This window comes from Psammomys obesus, unplaced genomic scaffold, assembly GCF_907164565.1.
Source record: "Psammomys obesus unplaced genomic scaffold, mPsaObe1.curated_primary_1811, whole genome shotgun sequence".
In the NCBI taxonomy this organism is placed as follows: Eukaryota; Metazoa; Chordata; class Mammalia; order Rodentia; family Muridae; genus Psammomys; species Psammomys obesus.
The window spans coordinates 1,099,606-1,121,850 of NW_026596326.1; the positions used below are offsets into that span (position 1 = coordinate 1,099,606).

The window sequence follows — 22,245 nt, forward strand, 5'->3', positions numbered from 1 at the left end:
GATGTTGGAGAACAAATTGCAGGAGTCAGTTCTCCTTATACCACATGTGTTTGGGTGGCAAACTGTGTCACACTTGGCAGCAAAAGCCTTTACCTATTGAATGGTCTTGTCAGCCCAACATCTTTATGTATCTTTTTAGTGTCTGACTTTTTAGTAAAAGGGTTGACACCATATCTGTTTCTGCATTTAACCTATTATCTTTTTGGTCGTTTTTACTGGAGTATGTAACCAAGTTTTACAAAGATTTCTATTTGGAAAAGGGAAAGGTTTAAAAGGTTTTCAGACAGACGCTGGAATGTTCTGACTCTGCATCAAAACAAGAAGCAGTAGTTTCTTAAAACCGGGAGTTGCAAGAGTAGAATCTGAAACATATCGATGAAGTTTCTCTACTTTGTTACATTTGGTCTGCTTTGTACTTAAATGGCTCTTTCACACAGTTTGATGACATCATGCAAAGGCCCGGAGCTAGGCAAATCTAAACATGGAGACATTTAGCTACAAAATTTATTTTTACATATCACCTTGTTAAAACCACCAACTTCTTAGTTAAAAAAAAAAAAAAATCTTCAAATTTGGGAATTGGTTAGGTACAGACAAGCTTTTTAAATTCTACATGATGACTGAAAAGTTGACCTTTATGATTGGCAACAAGTACCATTGTTTGTTTTCTTTGAAGGGCTCCAGTGCAGGCTAGCTTGCCACACGGGGGCTGAGGCAGTCAGAGAGGAGGGAGAATGATTTGATCAGATGCAAAGGTCTTAGAGCCCTGCTGAGGACTGGCATTTTAAATCTTGGCCTAGCAGGATTTGATAGACAGTTTGGGGAATCATGGGGAAGGGTGGTGGTGCTGGAGAGGGTCGTGAGGGGGTAGGATTTGTCGTTGGGTAGAAAGATCTGGAAGGAAAGAGTCATCAACAGCGTCCTTTACATGAGAGTAAAGGAAGAGAGTGACCCAAAGAAGCTCAGTGGGTTTGAAAATACAGAAAGCCACATTCTGGGACTTACCAGGTAAAGATCTGAGGCCCCGGATAATCTCCCGCCTCCTGTTCTGTAGAGAAATTCGGTCTTCAGACATCATCAAACCAAACATCACCAGAGAGATGAACTGGCTGGTGTAAGCCTGAGGACAAAGGGGGCGCACGAAAGACTTTAGACAGCGTCATCTAGGGTATTTAAGGAGATAGGAGAGCTAAACAGCCACACAGACCACGACAGGAAAAAGAGAAAATGACACAATGAGGAGGAAGGGAGTGGAGGAAGGAGGAGGGGAGAAGAGCCAGGTGCACCCAACGCTCCGTACCACCAGTCGGCTTCTCCCCAGAGAACACAGGCAACTCGTACCTTGGTGCTGGCCACCCCGATCTCCGGCCCCGCGTTGATGTGGACACCGCAGTCGGTCTCCCGGGAGATGGAGCTGCCCACAGTGTTGGTGATGCCCACAGTCAGCGCCCCTCGGTCCTTACAGTATCGCAGCGCCAGGAGAGTGTCCGCCGTCTCGCCTGTAACACCAGGGTGACTGTCAGGGAGCACGTGCAGGGCCAGCCGGCACCCTCTTCTCCCCTACTCCCTCCTCATTCACCCCTACTCCTCCTGCTTGGGAATTCAAAGCCTGGTCAGGCTCTGGAAAAGAAAGCACGGGTTCAAACACCTTCCCTGTCGTTTCCTAGACTGACTCTCATTACTGTTTACGTAGCGAGCACTTTCTCATTCCCCGTTTCTTTGAATCCTCTGGTGAACTCCGTGGGGGCCCCTAGTCTCCTTTCCCTTCAGGATGAGGAGTTCAGAGAAATGGGACTCAGTATCTCCATTCAGGCCTTGCAGCTGGCCCTGAAAGCCCTTCTAGGTCTCCAGGCTGCCTGGGTAGGATTTGCTGAGGCTAAAACATTGAAAAGCGAGACTGCCCACATGATGCTTCCCAAATAGAACCTGCTTGAAGGAAGAAACATTTCTTGCATCCCCCCAGTGTGGACTCAAATAGTTTTCCTAATTAGGCCACCTCAATGGGTTTATGCCTACACTGGCACCAACTCCCTATTCGTCAATTTTAAAGAAACCCAAAGCAAAATGAGGCTGACTACAACATCAGACCCAGTGAATTCCCAACCCTCTGGCTGTTCCGCCCACGTGGCCGCTGCTCTTGGCTGTGCTCAGTTTGGTTCCCGACCTGTCCCCCAAAACTGCTGTCGCCAGTGCTTCCAGATGGTCTGACTCCCCTCTCTATCCTTTTCTTTGAACTTCTGGGTTTCCTGCACGTGACTGTCAAGTCAGCATCAGGAAGAGTGGGCAGAAAAGGAGAACGATGCCACTACCCATGTCAGCCTCGATCCTGATTCTGGCAGATTTCTGTGTGCTCAAATCTCATTTGTAAAAGCGGATACAGTCTGTACAGAGGCCAATGTTCTGCCACTGAATGGTTTTCACAGGAAACCTTCTTATTTTTCTGTGACTTTCCCTACCCATTCACGAACTACACTTAGGCTCTGAGGGGATGGACAACCCCAAGGCAGTTAGTCTGTGGGATGGTGGATGGGTCTGTACTAGTTTTTCTCAGCCTGTCATCAAAACGGACATGGCATTAAAAGCTCAAAACGGAAGCGATATTAAAATACTCCCTAGGATGTTAGAATGGTCAGTTTTCGGCTGGGAGAATGCTGCCGTGGGTATCTTATGCTTTGTTGTTTCACATTCTGAGTTATCTATAGAGCTAGATGGCAGGATGTTTGGGGTTGGCATCAGCTTCCAGGTGACCCAGAGGGAGAGACGGGTGAATCACAGTACATGGATGACCCCTCAACCAGAACCATGTCTTCCCTTGCACAGTGTGGACCCCTAGGGCTCGGACACAGAGCCCACCACCGACTAAATGTAAAGATATGACTCTCAACCCAGCAGAACTGAGATCTCTTTTTCTCTTCTAAACTAAGTACACGAAACATTTAGGAGCACATTGGTGAGTGTTCTCAGAATGGCAGGGGAAGCCATAGGCAGTCTCTTGGACCAGGCCAGCTTCTCCTAAGTCTTGCAGGGAGCTCTATGGATACAGCTTTTGTGGGGCATCACCCATGTTGGGGAGGGCTATGCAGCTCCCTTAAGTCACCCATGCTGCTGTGGTCACCTCAGTAACCTCTCTAGCTCACTAAGCTAGCCTCGGTCTGCCATTGGCAATCCACATGGATGAAAACATGTTTGATCATAGCACCATACAGTATTTATTAATAGATGCTTTTAGTATTAATAGATACTTTTAGGATACTATTAATAGATATTTTTAGGAGTTTAAAAGACCTGGTACATGAGAGCATGTGTGGGACATGGCAGATGCATAGAGGATTCACTGGAAGAAGAGAGAGGGTGGTGTATAAAGAAGAGAGCTTGGAGACGAGCCAGTGAAGACGTCGCCATGCTGCTGACCTCCCTTACCTGATTGGCTTATGAAAAAGCAAACGTCATCCCTGAACACGGGTGTGTTCCTGTCCAGAAAGTCACTGGCAAGTTCAACCATCACAGGGAGCTCGGTCAGTTCCTCTAAAACTTGCCGTGTCTGAAGCCAAAAAGAATGGAGGCTGAAGTCAGTGAGGGGCCTTATAGGGACACAGGGCAACCTGGGCTTCGGAGGTTTGTGACACGGTGCCTTGCTGTCCCAGTGGTGTAAGGACACTCACAGACCATCTTTCCAGAAGAAAAGGCTCAGTGCACTTCTCAAACTGGCTCATGGGAATGAGGATAAGCACTTGGTCAAGTTCAGAGGCCAGTGCGTCATGACCAGCGTCTTCGTCTTGACTGCTGTTAATTTCCCAGGACTACCCAAGGTCAGGTGTGTTGCACTTACAGCCACAGCGGCGTGGTAGCTGGTTCCACAGCCAATCACGATGAGCCTCCTGCATCGTCGAATCTCCTTCAAATGGTCCTTCAAGCCACCCAGGAGCACTGCAGGACACAAGGCAGGGCATTAATGCTAAGTCTGCACATGGCCGCATTCAATGGAGCAGGGCATGGACAAGGGCTTCCGCCCGATTACCTGTGTTGGTCTCAAAATTCACCCGACCCCTCATGGTATTAAAAACGGATTCTGGCTGCTCAAAGATCTCCTTCTGCATAAATGCACTGAAGTTACCTGGTCAGGGAAACATCCACAAGGTAAGTTAATTTAGATACATTTTTACAGCTTAACTGAACCAGGAAATGTTCGGCCAAACTTTGTGACTTTTGGCCAAGATGTCACCATGCCACAGTCTCAACATTACCCATAAAGCCCCCCCAAAGATTTTAAAGGGTGTCTGTGGGGTTTTTCCTGTCTGATGCTATGGAAACAAGTCAGATGAAAGTGGGTCAGACACAGTGACCATCTCCAATTTATACATTAGACCCTGTAGCTTTGGGCAGTCAGAGACCCCTCCATCCTCTGTCCCAACCCCCACCCTGAGAGCACCTGCTCTTGAAGGTAACTGCACGGGGAGCCTTGGAGGAGAGGACAGAGGACACCTGCCTTTCATTATTTGCTGCAGTTCCATTTGCAAGGTCTGGATGGCTCGGGAAGGGTCATCAGTAGCTGAGCGCTTGACTCGGTGAATCGAGAGTTTCCCATCAGCCACTGCAGCGATGTCATCATCTTCTAAAAAGATGACCCGGTTGGTGTGTTCTATGATGGCACTGGAAGGAAGGAAAAAGACATCAAAGGTCATATTCCACACTTGAAAGTTACAAGTCAGCAGTGACTTGATATTTCTCTAGCATGGGATCCTTATCATTTTAGGCAATGAAATGATATTACAGTAAAAAGATCCACAGGCAAGTCTTCCCATATCCTCCATGCCTCTCTCCGCCCACAATTATTTTAAAAACTAACCTTGAGCTTAACTCATTATAGAACGTATGAAAACACACCATTTCTTAAGTAAACATTTCTACTTAATATCTGTAAAAACTTAAGGGACTGAATTTAAACCTATTATAATACCAACATTCTCTCCAAACTTAACAATTCATCTTTAAACCACCAAATAGCTAATGTGTTCAAGTTCCTCCCAGGCAATCTCATGAATGTCTTTTATAATTGGTTTCTTCAAATAAGACACAAAAACTGTGTCACCTTTGGATAAGGTTGGAAAAACATACACTATCCTGCTTATATAATGGGAAAGAAATAAGCACTTGCTTTAAACCTGAGTAAAATCTAGCTTCTAGACACTTGCTGTTCTAGTTGGCTTTTACTTTCAACCTGGCACAGCCTAGAGTCACCTGAGAAGGAAGGAGTCCTGAGGGACTGCCCAGATCAGATGGGGCCATGGGTGTGTCTGAGGGGGGTGGTCATAATTACTAATTGGTGGAAGAAGCTCCTCCCACTGCGGAAAGCACTCTTCCCTGGGCTGCCTAAGAGAGCTACTAGCTAAGCACGGATAGGATCGGCAACTGAGCCAGCAAGGGGCATTCCTCCACAGTTTATGTTTCACATTCCTGCTTGAGTTCCTGCCCTGACTTCCTTCGTTGACGGGTGGTGACCTGGAAGTGTAAGATGAAATAAACTTTTTCCTCCACTAAAGTTGCTTTGGCCATCATATTTGTCACAGCCACAGAATGAAACTACAACACTTGCCAACGCTAGTTTACATTATGTTAAACAACATCTAGGAAGCAGGGGTATGCAAACAAAATCCAGATAGCAGGAAACTCATCACACAAATAACCCAGCTTCTCTCTCTCTCTCTCTCTCTCACACACACACACCCCTTAAATGTAATCATTATTTTATCCTGCAAAACAAATATCAATCTATTATCAGCCATTAGTACCCCTAGCCCAGGAGCCAGCTCACCTTTCTCTTTTATTAGTCCTGGGCCCCAAGGATACTTAAATAACCTCCCTGAATTCTACCCCATTTCCTCCTCTGTACAACAGGAGCTGGCATTGTGCCTTCATCCAGGCCGGAGCAGGGCACTCACTCTGTAATAGAACATGCTGCTCTTGCCCCAAGGGCTCTTCATTTTTCTTCATGTCTGCGAGGTTCACTTTTGTTTTCTCTCTTTCTATGTGTGTCAATGAACCCAAAATTCATGTGCTCACACTATTTGGAGGTGGGGATGATCAGATGATGGGGCCGCTCATGGATTCAGAGATTATCAAGGAAGAGGTGTTGTTGTAAAAATGAACTCTCTCTGTCCCTTGAAAGCCTCGCCAGATGCCAGTGTCACGCTCTTGGGCTTTTCCATCTCCAGAACCATAAGCTAAACAAACTTCTGTTCTCTATACATTGTCTAGTCTTAGGCATTTTTGTTACAGCAAAGGAAATAGGCTGAGACAGTTGGCTTTCGTGTTTATAGACTAGATAGTGGACGTGGAGGAGTGAAATAAGAATGTCCCCCATAGGCTCATATAGTTGAATGCTTAGTCACCAAGAAGTAGAACTCTTTGAAAGAATTAAAGGTTAGGAGGTGTGGCCTTGCTGGAGGAAGTACGTCATGGAGGTGGGATTTAAGGTTTCAAAGGCCCAAGGCAGGCCCAGTGTCTCTCCTTCTGCTGCCTGAGGATCAGGACATAGAACTCTCAGCTACTTCTCCAACACCATATCCACCTGCATGCCGCCATGCTTCCCACCATGATAGTTATGGACTATGAAACTGGTCATAGTATCTTTTCACAGCAATAGAACGTGGACTAAGACAGTACAGAATTGCATTTCTATGTGTGCATGTGTGTTTCAGTGTGTGTGTGTGTGTGTGTGTGTGTGTGGGTGGGTGGGTGAAAGAGAGAGAGATACATAGAGAGAGAGACAGAGATAATGTGGAGGCCAGAGGACAGCACTGGGTACTGTATTTCACATTCCACCTACCTTTTGTGAATGTGTATAAATTGTACATTGCACATTCCTGTGCATGTACGAAGTCTGGGTGTCCTACTCTATCCCCTTGAGACAGGATCTCTCACGGAACCTAGAGCTAGGCTGGCAGCTACTGAAGTCCCAGTAATCCTCCTGTCTCTACCCTCACACTGGCAGGGTTACAGGAACACACACAGCTACACGTGGCTTCATTTACATGAGTACAGGGACTTGGAACTCAGGTTCCCACAGCACCTGCTCTCCCTCATGGAGCCACCTCCCCATCCCCACCTTGGTTTTCTGTCTTGTTTATTAGTGTTTTTGTTTGTTTTTGAGACGGGGTCTCTAATCGGTGTGGAGCTCTGCAAGGAAATAGTTTGGCTGGCTAAGGAGCCCCAGGGACACGTCAATCTCAGCTTCCCCAGGACGTTAAGCACGCCACCAAGCTCACCTTTTTTATGGGGCAGTGGTCTAAGGGATCAAACTCAGGTCCTCACACTTGCAAGGCAAGCACTTTACCAACTGAACCATCAGTCCAGCCCTAGAATCATTATTTTAAGTTCCAAAAAAACCTATATATATGGTAAAAGGATTTCAACCACAGCATTATATGAGCAGATTAATTGGAGGAGAATCAAGATTTTTTTTTTTTTTTTGAGACAGGGTTTCACTGTGTGGCCCTGACTCCCCTAGAACTCGCTGTGTAGACCAGGCTGGCCTCAAACACAAGAGACCCACCTGCCTCTGGGATGAAAAGTCCTGGGATTAAAGGCGGCAGAGAATCAAGATTTTTAAAAACAATTCTTAACTATTAATTTGAAAACCTAATTCCAAAACGGGGACATGGTAGCTCATGTCTGTAGTCCTATCGCTTGAGGGCTGAGGCCTGAGGATTGCCGTGAGTTTGAGACTGGCTTGAGCTACAGAGTGAGGCTCTGTCTCAAAACAAAATCACTTTTTCCAATAGTTTTTTTTTTTAATGCAATATTACGTTTTCCTACCAAGGAGTTCGAAATTTTTATTCAAATCTCTTCTTGTGACTTATCGTAATTACCTGTAAGTCTCCTGTTTTGGGTCTGTCTGAACTGAATTTATCCTGAGAGATTTTGGTAAAGTGCGATTGTTTTCACTGTAGCCAAGTCTTATTTTTTTGTTTTTTATCAAATGTTTGCTAAGAGTCTACAGTGCTTAGTCATGTGAGAAGTTTCTAGAAGGAATAAGGCAGGCACGGTCCCCGCCTGGGCAGCTGACGGTGTAATGGTGATTGCTGCAATGTAAGATTCCCACATCTTTATTCTGTGGGAGGCTGCCAGCATTACAGCTTGTCAGCGGGCTGTAACCGGGTGTAATTATATTGCCTACAAACACCATTTCATCTTTCTTCAGGCATCCTTGCCTTTTCTAATTTTAGAAACACCTTGCATAGGAGTTTTCACGGACTATAAAGTAAGCGCTCAGCGGTCTCAAGCATTTCTTTGCGATAAGAACTTCAGCAAATTAGAATGCCCAGACACTAATTATAGGTACCAAAATCTGTTTCAAATAGTAGTTCTTTCCTTCTCCTCACAACCTCTTCTCTTTCCCCTCTTCTTCCCCTGCCCTAACTTTTCCTTTTCTGTGTATGTCTCTAAAATGAATTTACTTGGGCTGGTGGGATGGCTCAGTGGTACTTGCCACCAATCTGACAACCTCAATTTTTTTTTTTTTTTTTTTTTTTTTCGAGACAGGGCTTCTCTGTGTAGCCTTGGCCGCCCTGGACTTGTTCTGTAGACCAGGCTGGCCTCGAACGCACAGAGATCTGCCTGCCTCTGCCTCACTACGTGCTGGGATTAAGTGCACCAGCACGACCAGCTGACAACCAAAATTCAATTCCTGGTTGTCCTCTGACCGACATACGGGCTCCAAGTACACGCCCACATGCTTGCATGTATGTACACACACACACACACACACACACACACGGTGTTCAGACAGATAATCCCAGGAAAACAATGACAATGTTTAGCTACCTTGCGTCAGAAGCGAAGAAGAACTCCACAGCTTTGTCCCCCACAGCATGCAGGCAGGTGGAGCTGTCCAGTCTCTTCATCCTAGTCTTACAGATATTCTTCACGTTCTCAATATTGCCTAGTAAACAAAAGATTGGTTTGCAAAATTCGGTAGGCTGCTCTATTTGCATAACACGTGGCAAGGAACCCGTTTCTCTCTTTTGAATATTGTGTGGGAGAGATCTGCAATTTTTAGCTAAGGCTGTGCCAGCCAAATCACGTAAAAAGCTCCTCAAATAGCCCCAGTAAGCGCTGAAAGAGCATTTAAATGGCTACAGTGGGAGAGCAATGCAAAGGAAAACAAACCAAAGAAACTCAAATCAGGGCACAGTTACCAGGCTCCCCAGCTGCCTGCTGCTCTATTTCTGTGCAGGTCTCAAAATATTCACAATGAGATGCTTTTTTAAAAGATGGAGCTGAGTCTCCATTGCATGAATGTTTTTTGAAACCCAGAGCCACATGGCAGCTGGGTGGTGATGGTATGTCTGCCTCCAAGCAGAGCCGGCTGCAAGGGGACAGCCACCCTGCAGCAGCTGACTCTTTATGTCCCCAGGAAACTCACATGTCCGATAGAGGACGGGGATCTGCTCTGTGGACAGTTTGTATTTGCTTCGTACCCCGATGAGTAGTGGGCTGCCTCTCCTGCAGAAAGAAGATATCAAGTGATCTGTCATCTTTGAGACCCCGGGCAAAACGTCTTCCTAACCTCTTGGTACACCCTCCAAACCAGTCCTTTCCCTGGAGCCAAAGACTGGGTTTAGGTCACACAGAAGGGATGTCTTGACCATGAGACAATGTCTTCTAGTTTTGGAGCAGGAGCCAACAGACTGGCCTGCAGAGGTCGGCTCACTCGCTCATCCAAGTGCCTGACCAGTTAGCCTGGTAACATGCTTTCCCCACTTTTATGAGACTCTGGGATCCCGGTTCTCTAAATCCCCACAAATGGCTAACCCACCTTGGTAGGTCGGGGCTATATTCACCATCAGAGAAAGGCGTGGCGTAAGCAAGGGCACTCTAGGTTTTCACACCACAGCCTTCATTTACTGTGAATCCCCAGATCAGGAGTGTTTGCTGGGGAACCCCATTTTGTGCTTCCTTTTGCATAGCTAAGTTCTCTGCCTCCATGAGCACCAGACTAGCTGAGGATATACAGTTGACATCCATAAACTCAACCAGCAACTGAAGATGCAGAGAGAGAGCACTCTTAAAAGCCGAGCTTAGTGGCACAGGCCTGTGACCCCACCTACTCGGAAGGCTGAGGAAAAGAGGACTGCATGTCCCTGTTTGGGGTACGGACTAAGTTCAAGGTCACCCTGAGCAACTTGGCAAGATCATGTCTCAAAACAAGTTAAGTAAAACAAAATAAAACAGAGCTTGCGATACAGCCCGGCTGTGGGGTTTGCCTTGTGTGTGCAGTATGTAAGAGTCAATGGCTAGTAATAACACACACACACACACACACACACACACACACACACACACACACACATTGATATGCACATGCACCGGCCCACACACAAATTGAATTTGTACTTAACCTGTACAGACTTTTGTCTGTCATTCCCTAAGGAATATATATGACAACTATTTGCAAGACATTTCCATTGTATTAGGTATCAATACAATCCAGAGATGATGGGAAAACATATATAAGTTATAGGCAAGTCCTGCCCCGTGCTAATTTCTGTAAGGATCTGAATGTTGGAAGATTTTGGTGGTATCTGGACAGGGTTTAGTTTGAGGACTCCCACAGATACCAAGGTCAGGCTGCTTTGTGGGCTACCAGAGGCAGTCTCTAGGGTCTTCCCTCGGCTGGAGTGATACTCCACTAAGGGAAACTTAGAATCTTTGACCTGTATAAAAGTGAATTTCGTGCCAGGCCTGGTGGCAGAAGCCTTGAATCCCTGCACTCGGGGAGGCAGAGGCAGGCGGATCTCTGTGAGTTCAAGGCCAGCCTGGTCTACAGAGTGAGTTCCTGTCTAAAAAAAAAAAAAAAAAAAAGTGGATTTTGTCACAAAGGGAACAGTAATTTTCACACAAAGAAAAGTCTTCAGAGGATGACAGCAGCTGACAAGAATGAAGCTTCCAACAAAGGCCTCCTTCCTGAGGGCCCCTCTGTCACCAGCACTGGGCTCTCTGGGCGTCTTGGGATAGGTTCATCAGTGAAGCAGGTCACAGTATTTAGTTCCTGTATACTGTTCCTTCTGGTGAGCTTATCCGAGGTATACGTCATGGTTAACTTGATCACAATGGGTGGTGTGTGTGGGTGTGACCCCAGCAGGTGGGGAGGAGAGGTAGAAGGACACTGAGAGAGTCCTTCGGAATTAATTGGCTGGCCAGCCTACAGCCTAGCTGAATGGGTGAGCTCAAGATTCAATACCTTGTCTCAAAAATTAGCAGCAGTGATGGCTCAGTGGTTAACGGCACTTACTAATCTTGCATAGGACCTGAGTGGTTCCCGTCAGCCTCGTGGTGGCTCACAACTACCCATAACTCCAGTTCTAGAAGATCTGATGCACTCTCATGACCTCTGTGGACAGCAGACACACAAGTGGTACACATACATACCTTAAAGCATAAAAGAGAAGACACCTGATGTGGGTTGTACTCTAACACACACACACACACACACACACACACACACACACACACACACAGTCACACAACCTCCAGTGTAAGCCTGGAACCCAACACACACAAGGTTTTCATATGCATTCACACTTATGATAGAATTTAGGTGCAATAAGAGACTAACAGCAAAATAAAAAAAAATTATAACACTTTAGCATAACGAGTTATATTGAATTTATGAATTGTCTGTTTCTGGAATTTTGCACAGAGTATTTTTGGACCTTGTTTGATGACCGATAACTGAAACCTGAGAAAGTCATGCTTTACACCGAGTTGGGGTGGAGACGGGGCTTCTGTAGCTAGTGCTAACAGTGCCTTTCTCTTCCAACATGTTCGCTGACTGATGAGAAGAAAGCACTGCACACACTTTATTGAGACCACTGAGGGCTGTCTCACACATTTGACTTCAATAGTGGGCTAATAAGTTGTCTTTTTTAAAAAAAAATTATTTACCTTTATTTTATGTGCATCAGTGTTTTGCCTGCATGTATGCCTGTGGGAGGGTGTCAGATCTTGGAGTTACAGACAGTTGTGAGCTGCCCTGTGGGTGCTGGGATTTGATCCTGGGTCCCCTGGAAGAGCAGTCAGTGCCCTTAACTGCTGAGCCATCTCTCCAGTTCCTGACATGCTGTCTTAACCAAATTCTTTCTAATATAGACCTATGTTCTTATGGATCCACCTTTCATTAGTCTGCAGCCACACGGGCACTTGGTGTGTCTGCCTGACTCGGAGAGGCCAGTCATTTCTCCAGGAATGAGACCTGCTTCCCTGGAGCACTGACTTTCTCAGCCCCCTCTTCTCATTTCTCGAAATAGTGAACAAGGTTCAGAAGGATCGAGGAAAAAGGTGCTTCGAGTGCCTTGACTGATTTGTATAATCCTTTGTTTTGTCTAAAACTAATCAGAGACCTTGTTTTGGGTCCAGTGAAGAGCTAGCTCAAGCTGCCCCTAAATAATAAGAGTTTAAGTATTAATAATTGTGTCTAAGGCTGTCTGGGTTCCTGGATAAGAGGCTCCCCAGATCTTATTGTTCAGACTGAGCTCTCCTTTAAGACACAGAAGCCTCCTGAGATATCCCAAGGCCTGGTCCGGATGCTCCAGCCATTTAGAAAAGCCAACCTTTATTGCTTCCACATTCATTTTAAACCAGCATCCCTTTATGAGATTTTAAAGAAACCCTCTAGATTTGATAGGGACCAACTGGTGCTTTATAATTCTATTCTCTGATTTAATAAAATTATAATTCAAATGACAGATTTGCCCCAGTCCTGGGGGGTGGGGGAGCGAAAATAAGATTATGATCAATTCATGTGATTTTCTGGGCATAGATTGTAAGTCTCACTCACTCTGCTAAGCCCCCCACCCCAACCTGTCAAGGTCACAGGGCAATGTCTAAAAATCACCCGATTCACTGCTGACCCCAGGTCTGGCCCACAGCAGGGATCGGTAAACAGACAGTCCTACCTAGGGCTCCCCTACCCTGCCACAAACACCAAACACGGAGGCTGGAGCGCCCCACTTTCTCCAGGCTGCTTTTCCCTCCCTGTGCTGCTGGGAAAGCAGTTACTACTCCCTGCCTTTCCTGGGCTGGTGCCTACATTGTTGCATCATTCTCAGGCTCCTGGTACAGTGGCCTTCCCAACCTCCATCACAGAGCAGCATCGCTTTCTGCCTTTCTCTGTTCTCTGGAACAAGGTCTCCATAAATCTGCCCATAGTAAGGTTTCAACAAACATTAGCTGCTAGGTGGCTGGAGAAACAATTTCTCCGAACAGAAAATAAGAGAATGACATTCGATCTACTTCTGTCACTCGAAACAGCTATGAGGAGCCTTCCGGATAGAGGCTCCAACACCAGGATGTGTGGGCTGACCAAGGCTTCTTAGATGAGACTTATCATGTCCCAACCATATAGGTGACAAGGCATGAGCTTTGGTCCATTAAGGACTTTTGGTTTTTCGAGTCCTGGCTGTCCTGGAACTCACTCTGTCTGCCAGGCTGGCCTTGAACTCATAATAAATAAATAAATCTTGGAAAAAAATAAATAAAAAATAAAATAAAAACAGGAGCTCTAGTGCACTGTGGAGCAATGCCTGGGCCCCAGCCGTAGCTATTCTTTAGACCCAACGAGCAAGTTTGCAAGAGCCCCTAAACTCCCTGGTTGTCCCAAGCTAAATGATTTGATCTTATTTATTTACTTGTTCCTGGAAGCACCCACGCAGTTGCCTTACCTTGTGGCAACAGCTTCTCCCGGGTAGTGGATGCTCTTGAAAACCAATGCGAAGGCACCTTCCTGAAAACACAGCAAAAAAAAAAGAAAAAGAAAAAAAAAGGTGAAAGATTGTGGAGTAGCACTCTGACCAGCCAAGCGACTGCAGATCCCTGACCCAGACAGGTCACTGCAGCCCCTCTTCACAGCAGATGTGGGCTGCATAAGGAGGCAAATACAGAGGCAGCTTATGGATGATGATTATGGTCAGAGGGGAAGCCAAACAGATGCCATCGTGCTGAAAAGCCAAAGTCCAGCCCTTATGAATTTTGCTGTGAGCGTTTTAAGCCACAGTGGCTTGTCCAAGCTCACAAGGGACTCCCGTTAGAGATGCCCTCAGTAGAATGGCACAGCTAGAACCATGAAGATTGGGAATCAGGGCCAGAGAAACCCTGCACTGAGCCCCAGGAAAGGACCTGTCCAGGAAGCAGCTGGGAGGTGAAAGGGGTTGACCCACATAGCTCAACACTCGGTCCAAACTGGCTTCATCCCTTCCTTTAACTGGGCAGTCACTTCAGCGACCTCCATGCCTCATTTTTCTTTTTTTTAATCTGTGGCCGAGAGGACACCAAGTCTATCTGTATGACTTTCAAGTTCAAGGCTAATGAACTCTGAGTGCTTAGAATGGCGCCTGGAGCACCGGTGAGAACTGGAGTTGCTAATTCACTTATCAATTCTCTGGCCCCTGTGCTGATGTCTTGCCTTGCTACTTGTGCACAGCTAGAACTAGACTCTAGCTTTCCTAATTCAGGTCTGCAAATTCTTTCCTACGATTTATTTATTTTATTATTAATAGTGTATGTGCATTATGTGTGTGCGATGTCCACAGAGGCCAGAAGAGGGAGAAAGATCCTCTGGAACTGGAGTTACAGGCAATGGTGAGCCACCAACATGGGTGCTGGAAACTGAACCTGCCTTCTCTACAAAGATCAGTAACTACTCAACCACTGAGCCTTCTCTCTAGCTCCCCAATGCCTTTTTTTTTTTTACTTAAATTCTCCATGCAAAATTATCCCCTGCATCTATCTGACCAACCTAACTAATTTGCCATGGCCTCAGAACATCTCCAATTATGTACAACAAGTTACGAATCTGAATTTCTGTGTAAAGTTCTCAGACTTTGAAATTCTGGGTGGACTTCAGGCTCTGTGCAGCCAGGATGGTAATCTAGTTCGTGGACTAAGCCACAAAACCATTGAGTTTTGGGTTAATGTACCAGGATCTCAATGGGCTTTCCAGCTGCCTAGGAAGAAAGGGCTTCAGGAAGATCCTGAGTGTCATGACATTGTTTATAATAGCAGTGAAGGATATTAATTTATAACAGCAGTGAAGGACAGAACAGAAATACGTTTTCCATTCTCTGTCAAAAAGAGCTCCATGTTTTGTTTTGTTTCAAATAAGAAAAAAAAAATCAAAAAGTCTAAAGGAGCCATTATGGGGAAGGCATTTCTAAAAGGTCAAATGTACATAGTGCAAGAGTAGCAGAGTGCCAGGCTCTGGGTTCAATTCTTAGGATGTCAACAAAACAAAGACCAAAAAGAAGAAAACGATGTGTTGTAATCCCAGTCTGTTTATCGTACTTCACAAATACAGGACCCTGCCCATTATGTACAACTGACCATCCATGTCTGTGGATGCAGATACGGGTGTGGCTCAGTGATGGGGAGCTTGCCAAAGCATGTGTGAGGCTCTGGATTTGATTTCTAGCATCAGGAAGAAAGGAAAAATGTTCTGAAAACTTGTTCCATTGTTACTGGTGTGGACTGCACAGCTAGCCTATAATGGAGCACCAGAGGGAGCACACATAGACTTGCTCTAGCATCCAATATGGTGGAACAACCGTCTACATGGCTCCACTGTGTTAGATATTACAAACAATCTAGAGATAATTTAAAACACTCAGGGGGTGTGCACAGGTTACATGCAAATAATGTGACAGTTTATATGAAACTTGATTTGGGTATCTAGTGAGGGTCTTGAAGCCAATTCCTTGTTTGCATCAAGGTATGACACTGTAGAAGATGCTATGATTTAGAAACAGGATCTCTAAATTATGAACCCCCAAAAGAGGGTGGCACAGGTCAAACCATAGATTCACTCTAAAACTGTTTACTGAAGGCTGGCATCTCAAAAACCATAGCATGATAACCCACAGCAGTCTCTCACTCAATGTGTCCTGGATCTGGGCCTTGAAGGCCCCCTCCAGGCTGTGGTAGCCTTGGATCAGATCTTGGATGGCATGGTACCTTGGGGATGGACTCTGAGATACCTGGACCCCTCTTCTGGGCCTCCCATCTCATGCAGGCCCTGCCTGCTCTGCTTCCCCTAAGGAAAGATTTCCTCCTTGGATAAGATACCAGCCTCCATGTCTCTTCCCCCTGGATGACCTCCCCCCAGCCCCTGGGTCCTTTCCTCTTTGACAGTAGCTGTGCTTGGATCTAGTTGTTTGCGGTCTTTCCTGGGCTACTCCCTTCAGCATTTCCCCGTGCCCTGGATCTCTTCTGTCACAAAACCACAATCTTCTTTGGGAACTAAGAGCAGCCCTTGTCCCACAAATGTTGCTATGCACCCTTAAAAATCAGGTAACTCAGAAATCTATTCCTATGCTCCATGAAGGAATGCCTGCCTTCTTCCTTCCTTCCCCCATCCCTCCCTCCTTCTCTTTTACCACTTCCGTTTTGTAATTAATTGTAGACATTTCTTCCCCTGACTGCTTTATTGACAAGAAAAAAAAGTGGCTCCAATTTTAAGTCTCCAACCTCAGTCAAATTCATCTGATTAGCATATAGCAATGCCTATAATTCCATTTTAGAGATGGCGACGTGAACCGTGACAGCTATGCTCACACACACACACACAACCCAACCCACGGTTGTAAAAACCGTAGATTGGAACGTCAGCCACTATCTCGGAGGGGCTAGAGTGAAGCTAACACTCTGATAGTCTCCCCGAACTGGACTGTCTCCAGATTCTACCGGAATACAACATCGTAAGTACTCATGCCATCCTCGAGCTATCTTCCCCGCTCTGTACCTTGTGCAAGTACAAGTGCTTATGAAGAGCGAAGGCGTGTTTAGACAGCTGGGACTTGTAACTCACCAACTGCTGAATGACTCTTTCGACCAATGTTGAAAACGTAATGTCGTCCGTCTCCCTGTTGTCGAATACATATTTAATCAGCTTGGCGATGGTCTCCGTGTCTGTTTCTGACTCAAACTCGTAGCCCTTGCTTTCCTGGAATATGGGTTTGTACCCAGGGTGACAGAGTGTGGTCATTGTGCAACGCCGGAGGGGCCACCTCCCTCTAGTCCCTCATGATATGACTTAAGGCAAGAGCAAGCAAAACTGGGAAGTGATGAGAAATGTCCTGCCAGAACCCGGCAGCCAAACACCTCTGAGTCACCCCCTTATTCCCAGAGACGGTCCCTCCTCAGGAGCCTGTCTCCACAGTTAATCTGGATGTTGCAAAACAGCAGCAGTTAGGATGAAATATGTTGAGTCAAACCCACTCCCACCACAGCACCTTCTCCCGCCATGGACATTCACCGTCCGCCTCCCCACCCCACATTCCACGTGGTGTCTGAGTTCGTGTGATTTTGATTCTGTGAAGCCACAGCGGCCCTCAAGGGAAACGCTAACGCCCTGGTATCTCCCCAGACAAGGTCTGAAGGTGAAGGCTCAGCTGAGGCTACGGCTCACACTCAGGGGTGTGACATGGCCCAGACTGGGCCTCACTCAGTCGTTGCGTTCCCTCCTGGAGGGAAACAGGCTAGGTGAAGGTGTCAGGAGGAAAAGCAACACCTTCTCAGATTTGATTTACCCGGGGTGGGGTGGGGGATGTGGGGAGGAGTGGGGGAGGTGGGGGGGGAGGCTTACCAGAAATTTCCTTAGATCCTTGTAATTTGTGATGATTCCGTTGTGGATGACGACGAACCCTGAAAGAAGAGTTTGGGGATGGGAGCAGTGAGAGTTAAAAACGGACTGGAAGCAGGCTGCATTTGCAGTGGTCAAGCCTGACGCTTACGGTGGCCGAGGAGTGACACGTCAGGGACCAGCACCCAGCACCTCACCGGGCACTGAACTCTTTATCAAAAAGGCCTTCAGCTGTCACAATTATTTATGTCAGAAATTAACCTTTCGTTACCCAGACATATTTCCAGACATTCCCAACAGTCTGTAGTTCTTTCTCCTCTAAATAAATAAATAAATAAATAAATAAATAAATAAATAAATAAATAAATAAATAAATAAATAGAGTTAGTTTATGCATGTGGGTCTCTGTACCACATGCATGCCTGGTGCTTGTGAAAGCCAGAAGAAGGCATGGGATGCCCTGGAAGTAGAAGAGTGGACAGCTCTGAGCAGCTACGAAGGTGCTGGGAATTGAACCTAGGTCCTCTGGAAGAGCAGCCAGTGCTATTAACTGCCGAGTCATCTCTCATGCCATAGGTTTGAGTACTTAAAGGCAGTCACAAACTAGCAGTTCATAGATGTGTGTGTGTGTCTGTGTGCGCGCGCGCCATGGCACACGTGAAATTCAGGGGACAACTTGCTGGAGTTAGTTCTCCCCTTCCTCCTTTACTTGGGTTCCAGGGATTGAGCTCAGCTCATCAGAATTTCACAGCAGGCACTTTTTTTTTTTTTTTTTTTTTTTGAGTGAGGGTGTCTCACAGAAGCTGGAGCTAACAGACTTACAGGGACTGGCTGGCCAGTGAGCTTCGGGGATCCTCTTATCTCTGTCTCCCCAAACCTGGGATTACAAGTATGTGCACCCAATTTTTCCACACAGATGCTGGGCTCCAACTCAAGTCTTTGTGCTTGCATGTCAGCCACTTCCCCAACTGAGCCATCTCTCCAGTCCCGTGTAAACCTGTCCCCCTCCCCCAGTTTCATTGGCTCTGATGTCTTCTTGGGAGAATCAGGCATTTGTCTGTTGGATCTCTGTCTGTTAGCTGACTCCATTAATCTCCTTTCTTTGCTTCTTTTTATTTCACAGCTATCATGCCATTGCTTCTTTATGTTATTCTCTTTTGTCTTAGTAAATGGTCTTAATCTGTTTCTTACGGTCCATGTTTCCTTCGTGAAAACAATTTTCCCTGTCTTTTGCAGGGCTAGCAGTTAAACCTATAGCATGCTAAGCACGGGCTGTAACACAGGGTCATCCTGAGCAAAGCCATGTCACTCCCTCATGCTGTTTAGTGGCTATGTGTAAGACACTCTTGAAAGCATGTCAGTTATCACTGGTGAGTTGATGGAGACATTTGATGAATCTTCACAGATTGCTCATGCTGTTTTTCAACTGGTCATCCTACACCGGAGCAGGGGTTTCCAACAAACGTGGGTTATGGGTGGATCCTACTGGCATTTCCTGCTTTGGGGGCACAATCAGAATCGTAGCGTATTCTTAAGCAAGGAGCTGCTGATGGGGTTTGCCTTATAACTAGGCAGGTCAGGAGGCTGTTGTGGCTACAGCTACAACACCTCAGGGCTCCTGGTCATGGTAATATTTTCTCAGCCAATGTCAGTCAACATTGCTGCCCAAAGACCAACTTCGGCATCTTGGTGGCATTTAGATAGGTACTTAGCCCATCTGGGTTTGCCATTTCTCTCCTAGGTATGGTGCTTGTTCTGGTTGAGATGTTCTGTGGTTAAAAGTATGGCTGTTGACGCATGCCCGTAATCCCAGCATTCGGGAGGCAGAGGCAGGTGGATCTCTTTGAGTTTGAGGCCAGCCTGGTCTTCAAAGAGAGTCCAGGACAGCCAAGGCTGTTACACAGAGAAACCCTGTCTTGAAAAACAAAACAAAAAAAGAGTATGGGGCCAGACTCAAGAGCCTCCAGGAAGAAAAGTTACACAGGCCATGCAGATACACATGGTTCTCTAGCCCATGCTGCTCAGCTGTCCTCCCTTTCTCTAAAGATGTCCTCCCTTCCAAATAGGACTGGTGAACCCCTTCAAAGTGTTTTTGGGGAAGAAACCACATGTCATGGGTGAGGGTACTTGTCCCTCTTGCCTGACTAGACACACCGCCCCATGGTACAGACTTGCCAGATTTTCTCTCAAGAGAAGGCAGCTAGAGGGTCATTTAAAAGAATTACAGTATGGGAGCCAGCCTGAGGGGCTGAGCAAATGGATCTATGACTAGGCTGGGACAAGGAAGCAGTTGGGAGAGCAGAGGAGTTCCAATGCCACCAAAGGCTGCCATGAGCAGTCCCCACATCTCTGCTTCATGGCCTTGGCCTACTGCCCATCATTGGTCCTCTAAGGTACAGTAAACCCAGTGTTTCCATATCTTCCAGTTTTCCAAAGGTGTCAGAGGCCTCGGCTTGTGTGTATAATTTTCAAGCTTGAAACTTTTGAAACACACCAAGTCAAGGCTATTGGGAAGAACTCTTAGGCTGCCGGCTGCAGCCTCTGACCTTCCAAACTTTAAACTCATGGCTGCCGAGCCTTGACTCTGCAATCCAGGGCTTGGCGAGGGACCTAGGCATTAACCATGATCAGCGGTGTCATCTGCCTCCACTCAGAACCACTCTTTGTGGGGGTGTGAGTTGAATTCAGCAGGATGGAGAAGATCCATGCTTCTCCTATGGTCCTGGCCTCCTAGAATATTTTGCTCTTCTTATACTGTTTGCTATGGGCTAAGTGTATATTTCACAATCTCAGTGCTTGGCACCAGGTCCTCAGGGTGGTGTAATGACAGATGCTAGGACCATTAAGAGAGATGGAGTGTCCTGGGAGGTTATTGGAGACATGCTTCTGGAAGAAACCAATAAGAATTCTGCTCATGGTCCCTTCTGTTGTTTTTACCACGTGGTGCCGAAGCCAAGAGGAATATCACCAGCGGTCAGACAGATGCGCTGCCGTATCATATGCTTTCAGCTTCTAAAACCGAGACCTAAATAAATCTCCTTTCTTTGTAAAGAACCCAGCTTCAGGTGTTTCGCTATAGTGACGGAAAACGAGCTAATGCACTGCTAACTTCCGCTCTCGGGATGAGTTCCAAAGAGCCTGCAGCCCTGTGGCAAATGGCTGTCACCATTTCCAGTGTGTACCCAGGTCAGTAGCACCCAAGGGACCAGGTGCTGGCCTGAGTGACACCCAGTGTGACCCACCAGGGAGATGCTTAGATTATCTCAGGAGGACTGGGCAGGCAGGAAAGCCAGTTAGAGGTGGGCATGGAAGCCACTCCGGCCATTATCATCTGACAGGTCATTCGAAGAGAGGTAGAAATATCCTGAACAGGCTCGACTTACCGTTGTCTTTGTCTGAACGCTGCGGGTGACTGTTCACAGCATTGGGAACCCCGTGGGTGGCCCAGCGGGTGTGGGCAATGCCAAAGTGTGTCTCAAACTCCACCTTCAAGTCCATGTTATCTTGCTCTAAACGAAAAGAAAATCAGTTGCTGTGTCTCTCTATGTTGTTCATATGTGTTTGTCTGTGTGCGTGCGGGGTGCGTGTGTGTTTACATGCATGTGTCTGTGTGATGTGTGCATGCATGGTTTTGTGTGTGTGTGAAGGCCCAGGGTTGATGCTGGGGTATTTTCCTTTGTGTTGGCTACCTTATTCATTGAGACAAGGTCTTATGTTAAACTCAGAGCTCCCCCTCTGTGGTTAGTCTGGCTAGCAAGCTTGCTCAGGGAATCCTCTGATTTTTGACAGCTGGAATTACTGCCATGCCTACCTGACATTTACAGAGGTGTTGGGATCTGAACTCTGGTTCTCAGGTTTGTGCGGCAAGCAAGCCATCTCCCCGGACAACTGTCTGTACTTTAAAAACAAGCATCGGTGGCCAGGAGGTGCTGTTGGCACACGCCTTTAATCCCAGCACTCAGAAAGCAGGGGCAGGCGGATCTCTGAGTTCAAGGCCAGCCTGCTCTACAGAGCAATTTTCAGGATAGCCAGGGCCACACAGAGAAGCCCTGCCTCCAGGACAGAAGAAAGCACTGGCAAGGTGTTCTCATTCTAGGAGACACACCACCTGAACCAAACAAAGGCCCATCTTCAATGCCAGCTACACACATGAAAACCCAGGGATCTGCCACACCTGGGTGCCACCTACAGAGTTTTGCTTAGTGTTTATCAGAAACTGAACCCATTTCTTTTTTTAATCTTTGTGAGACATTATTGCTACGTAGACCTGGAACTCACTACATAAACGGGCCTCAAACCGGAGGCAATGTGCCTGCTTCAAGTGCTGGGTTTCAGGCTTGGGTCACTATTTCCTAATCAAAATCAGTTGACATAGAAAGGGAAATGATATATCTCTAATATATAGAAAAGCAGTATTATATCCCAGAATAATTAAAACAAATACATAACTACTAAAATAGCTTAAGAGGTCACAAGCAACTGCTTAAAATAATTTAAAAAAAAATCTCACAATTTGTGAAACAGTCTTACAGCACAGCCTCAACACTCGGATCCAAGTGTAGACAAATGAACATTTTCAGTCTCAAGTGCTGTTGGCAATGAAGTGTTTTCAG

The 22,245-nt window shown here is 46.4% G+C and overlaps 1 protein-coding gene across 2 annotated transcripts in view; it reads right to left on the bottom strand.

The window, feature by feature from the left end:
• Nucleotides 1-22,245, bottom strand: part of Gfpt2 (glutamine-fructose-6-phosphate transaminase 2) — a 48,460-nt gene that overhangs the window by 10,193 nt on the left and 16,022 nt on the right. For both annotated transcript variants that reach the window (XM_055597217.1, XM_055597218.1), the window contains exons 4-15: nucleotides 21,016-21,141; nucleotides 17,636-17,694; nucleotides 16,859-16,993; nucleotides 13,722-13,783; nucleotides 9,425-9,504; nucleotides 8,824-8,941; nucleotides 4,487-4,650; nucleotides 4,019-4,114; nucleotides 3,830-3,927; nucleotides 3,421-3,541; nucleotides 1,342-1,499; nucleotides 1,006-1,120 (exon numbers count right to left, since the gene is read on the bottom strand). In XM_055597217.1, coding sequence (XP_055453192.1) covers nucleotides 1,006-1,120; nucleotides 1,342-1,499; nucleotides 3,421-3,541; nucleotides 3,830-3,927; nucleotides 4,019-4,114; nucleotides 4,487-4,650; nucleotides 8,824-8,941; nucleotides 9,425-9,504; nucleotides 13,722-13,783; nucleotides 16,859-16,993; nucleotides 17,636-17,694; nucleotides 21,016-21,141 — 1,332 coding nt within the window. The remainder of the gene's footprint in view (nucleotides 1-1,005; nucleotides 1,121-1,341; nucleotides 1,500-3,420; nucleotides 3,542-3,829; nucleotides 3,928-4,018; nucleotides 4,115-4,486; nucleotides 4,651-8,823; nucleotides 8,942-9,424; nucleotides 9,505-13,721; nucleotides 13,784-16,858; nucleotides 16,994-17,635; nucleotides 17,695-21,015; nucleotides 21,142-22,245) is intronic.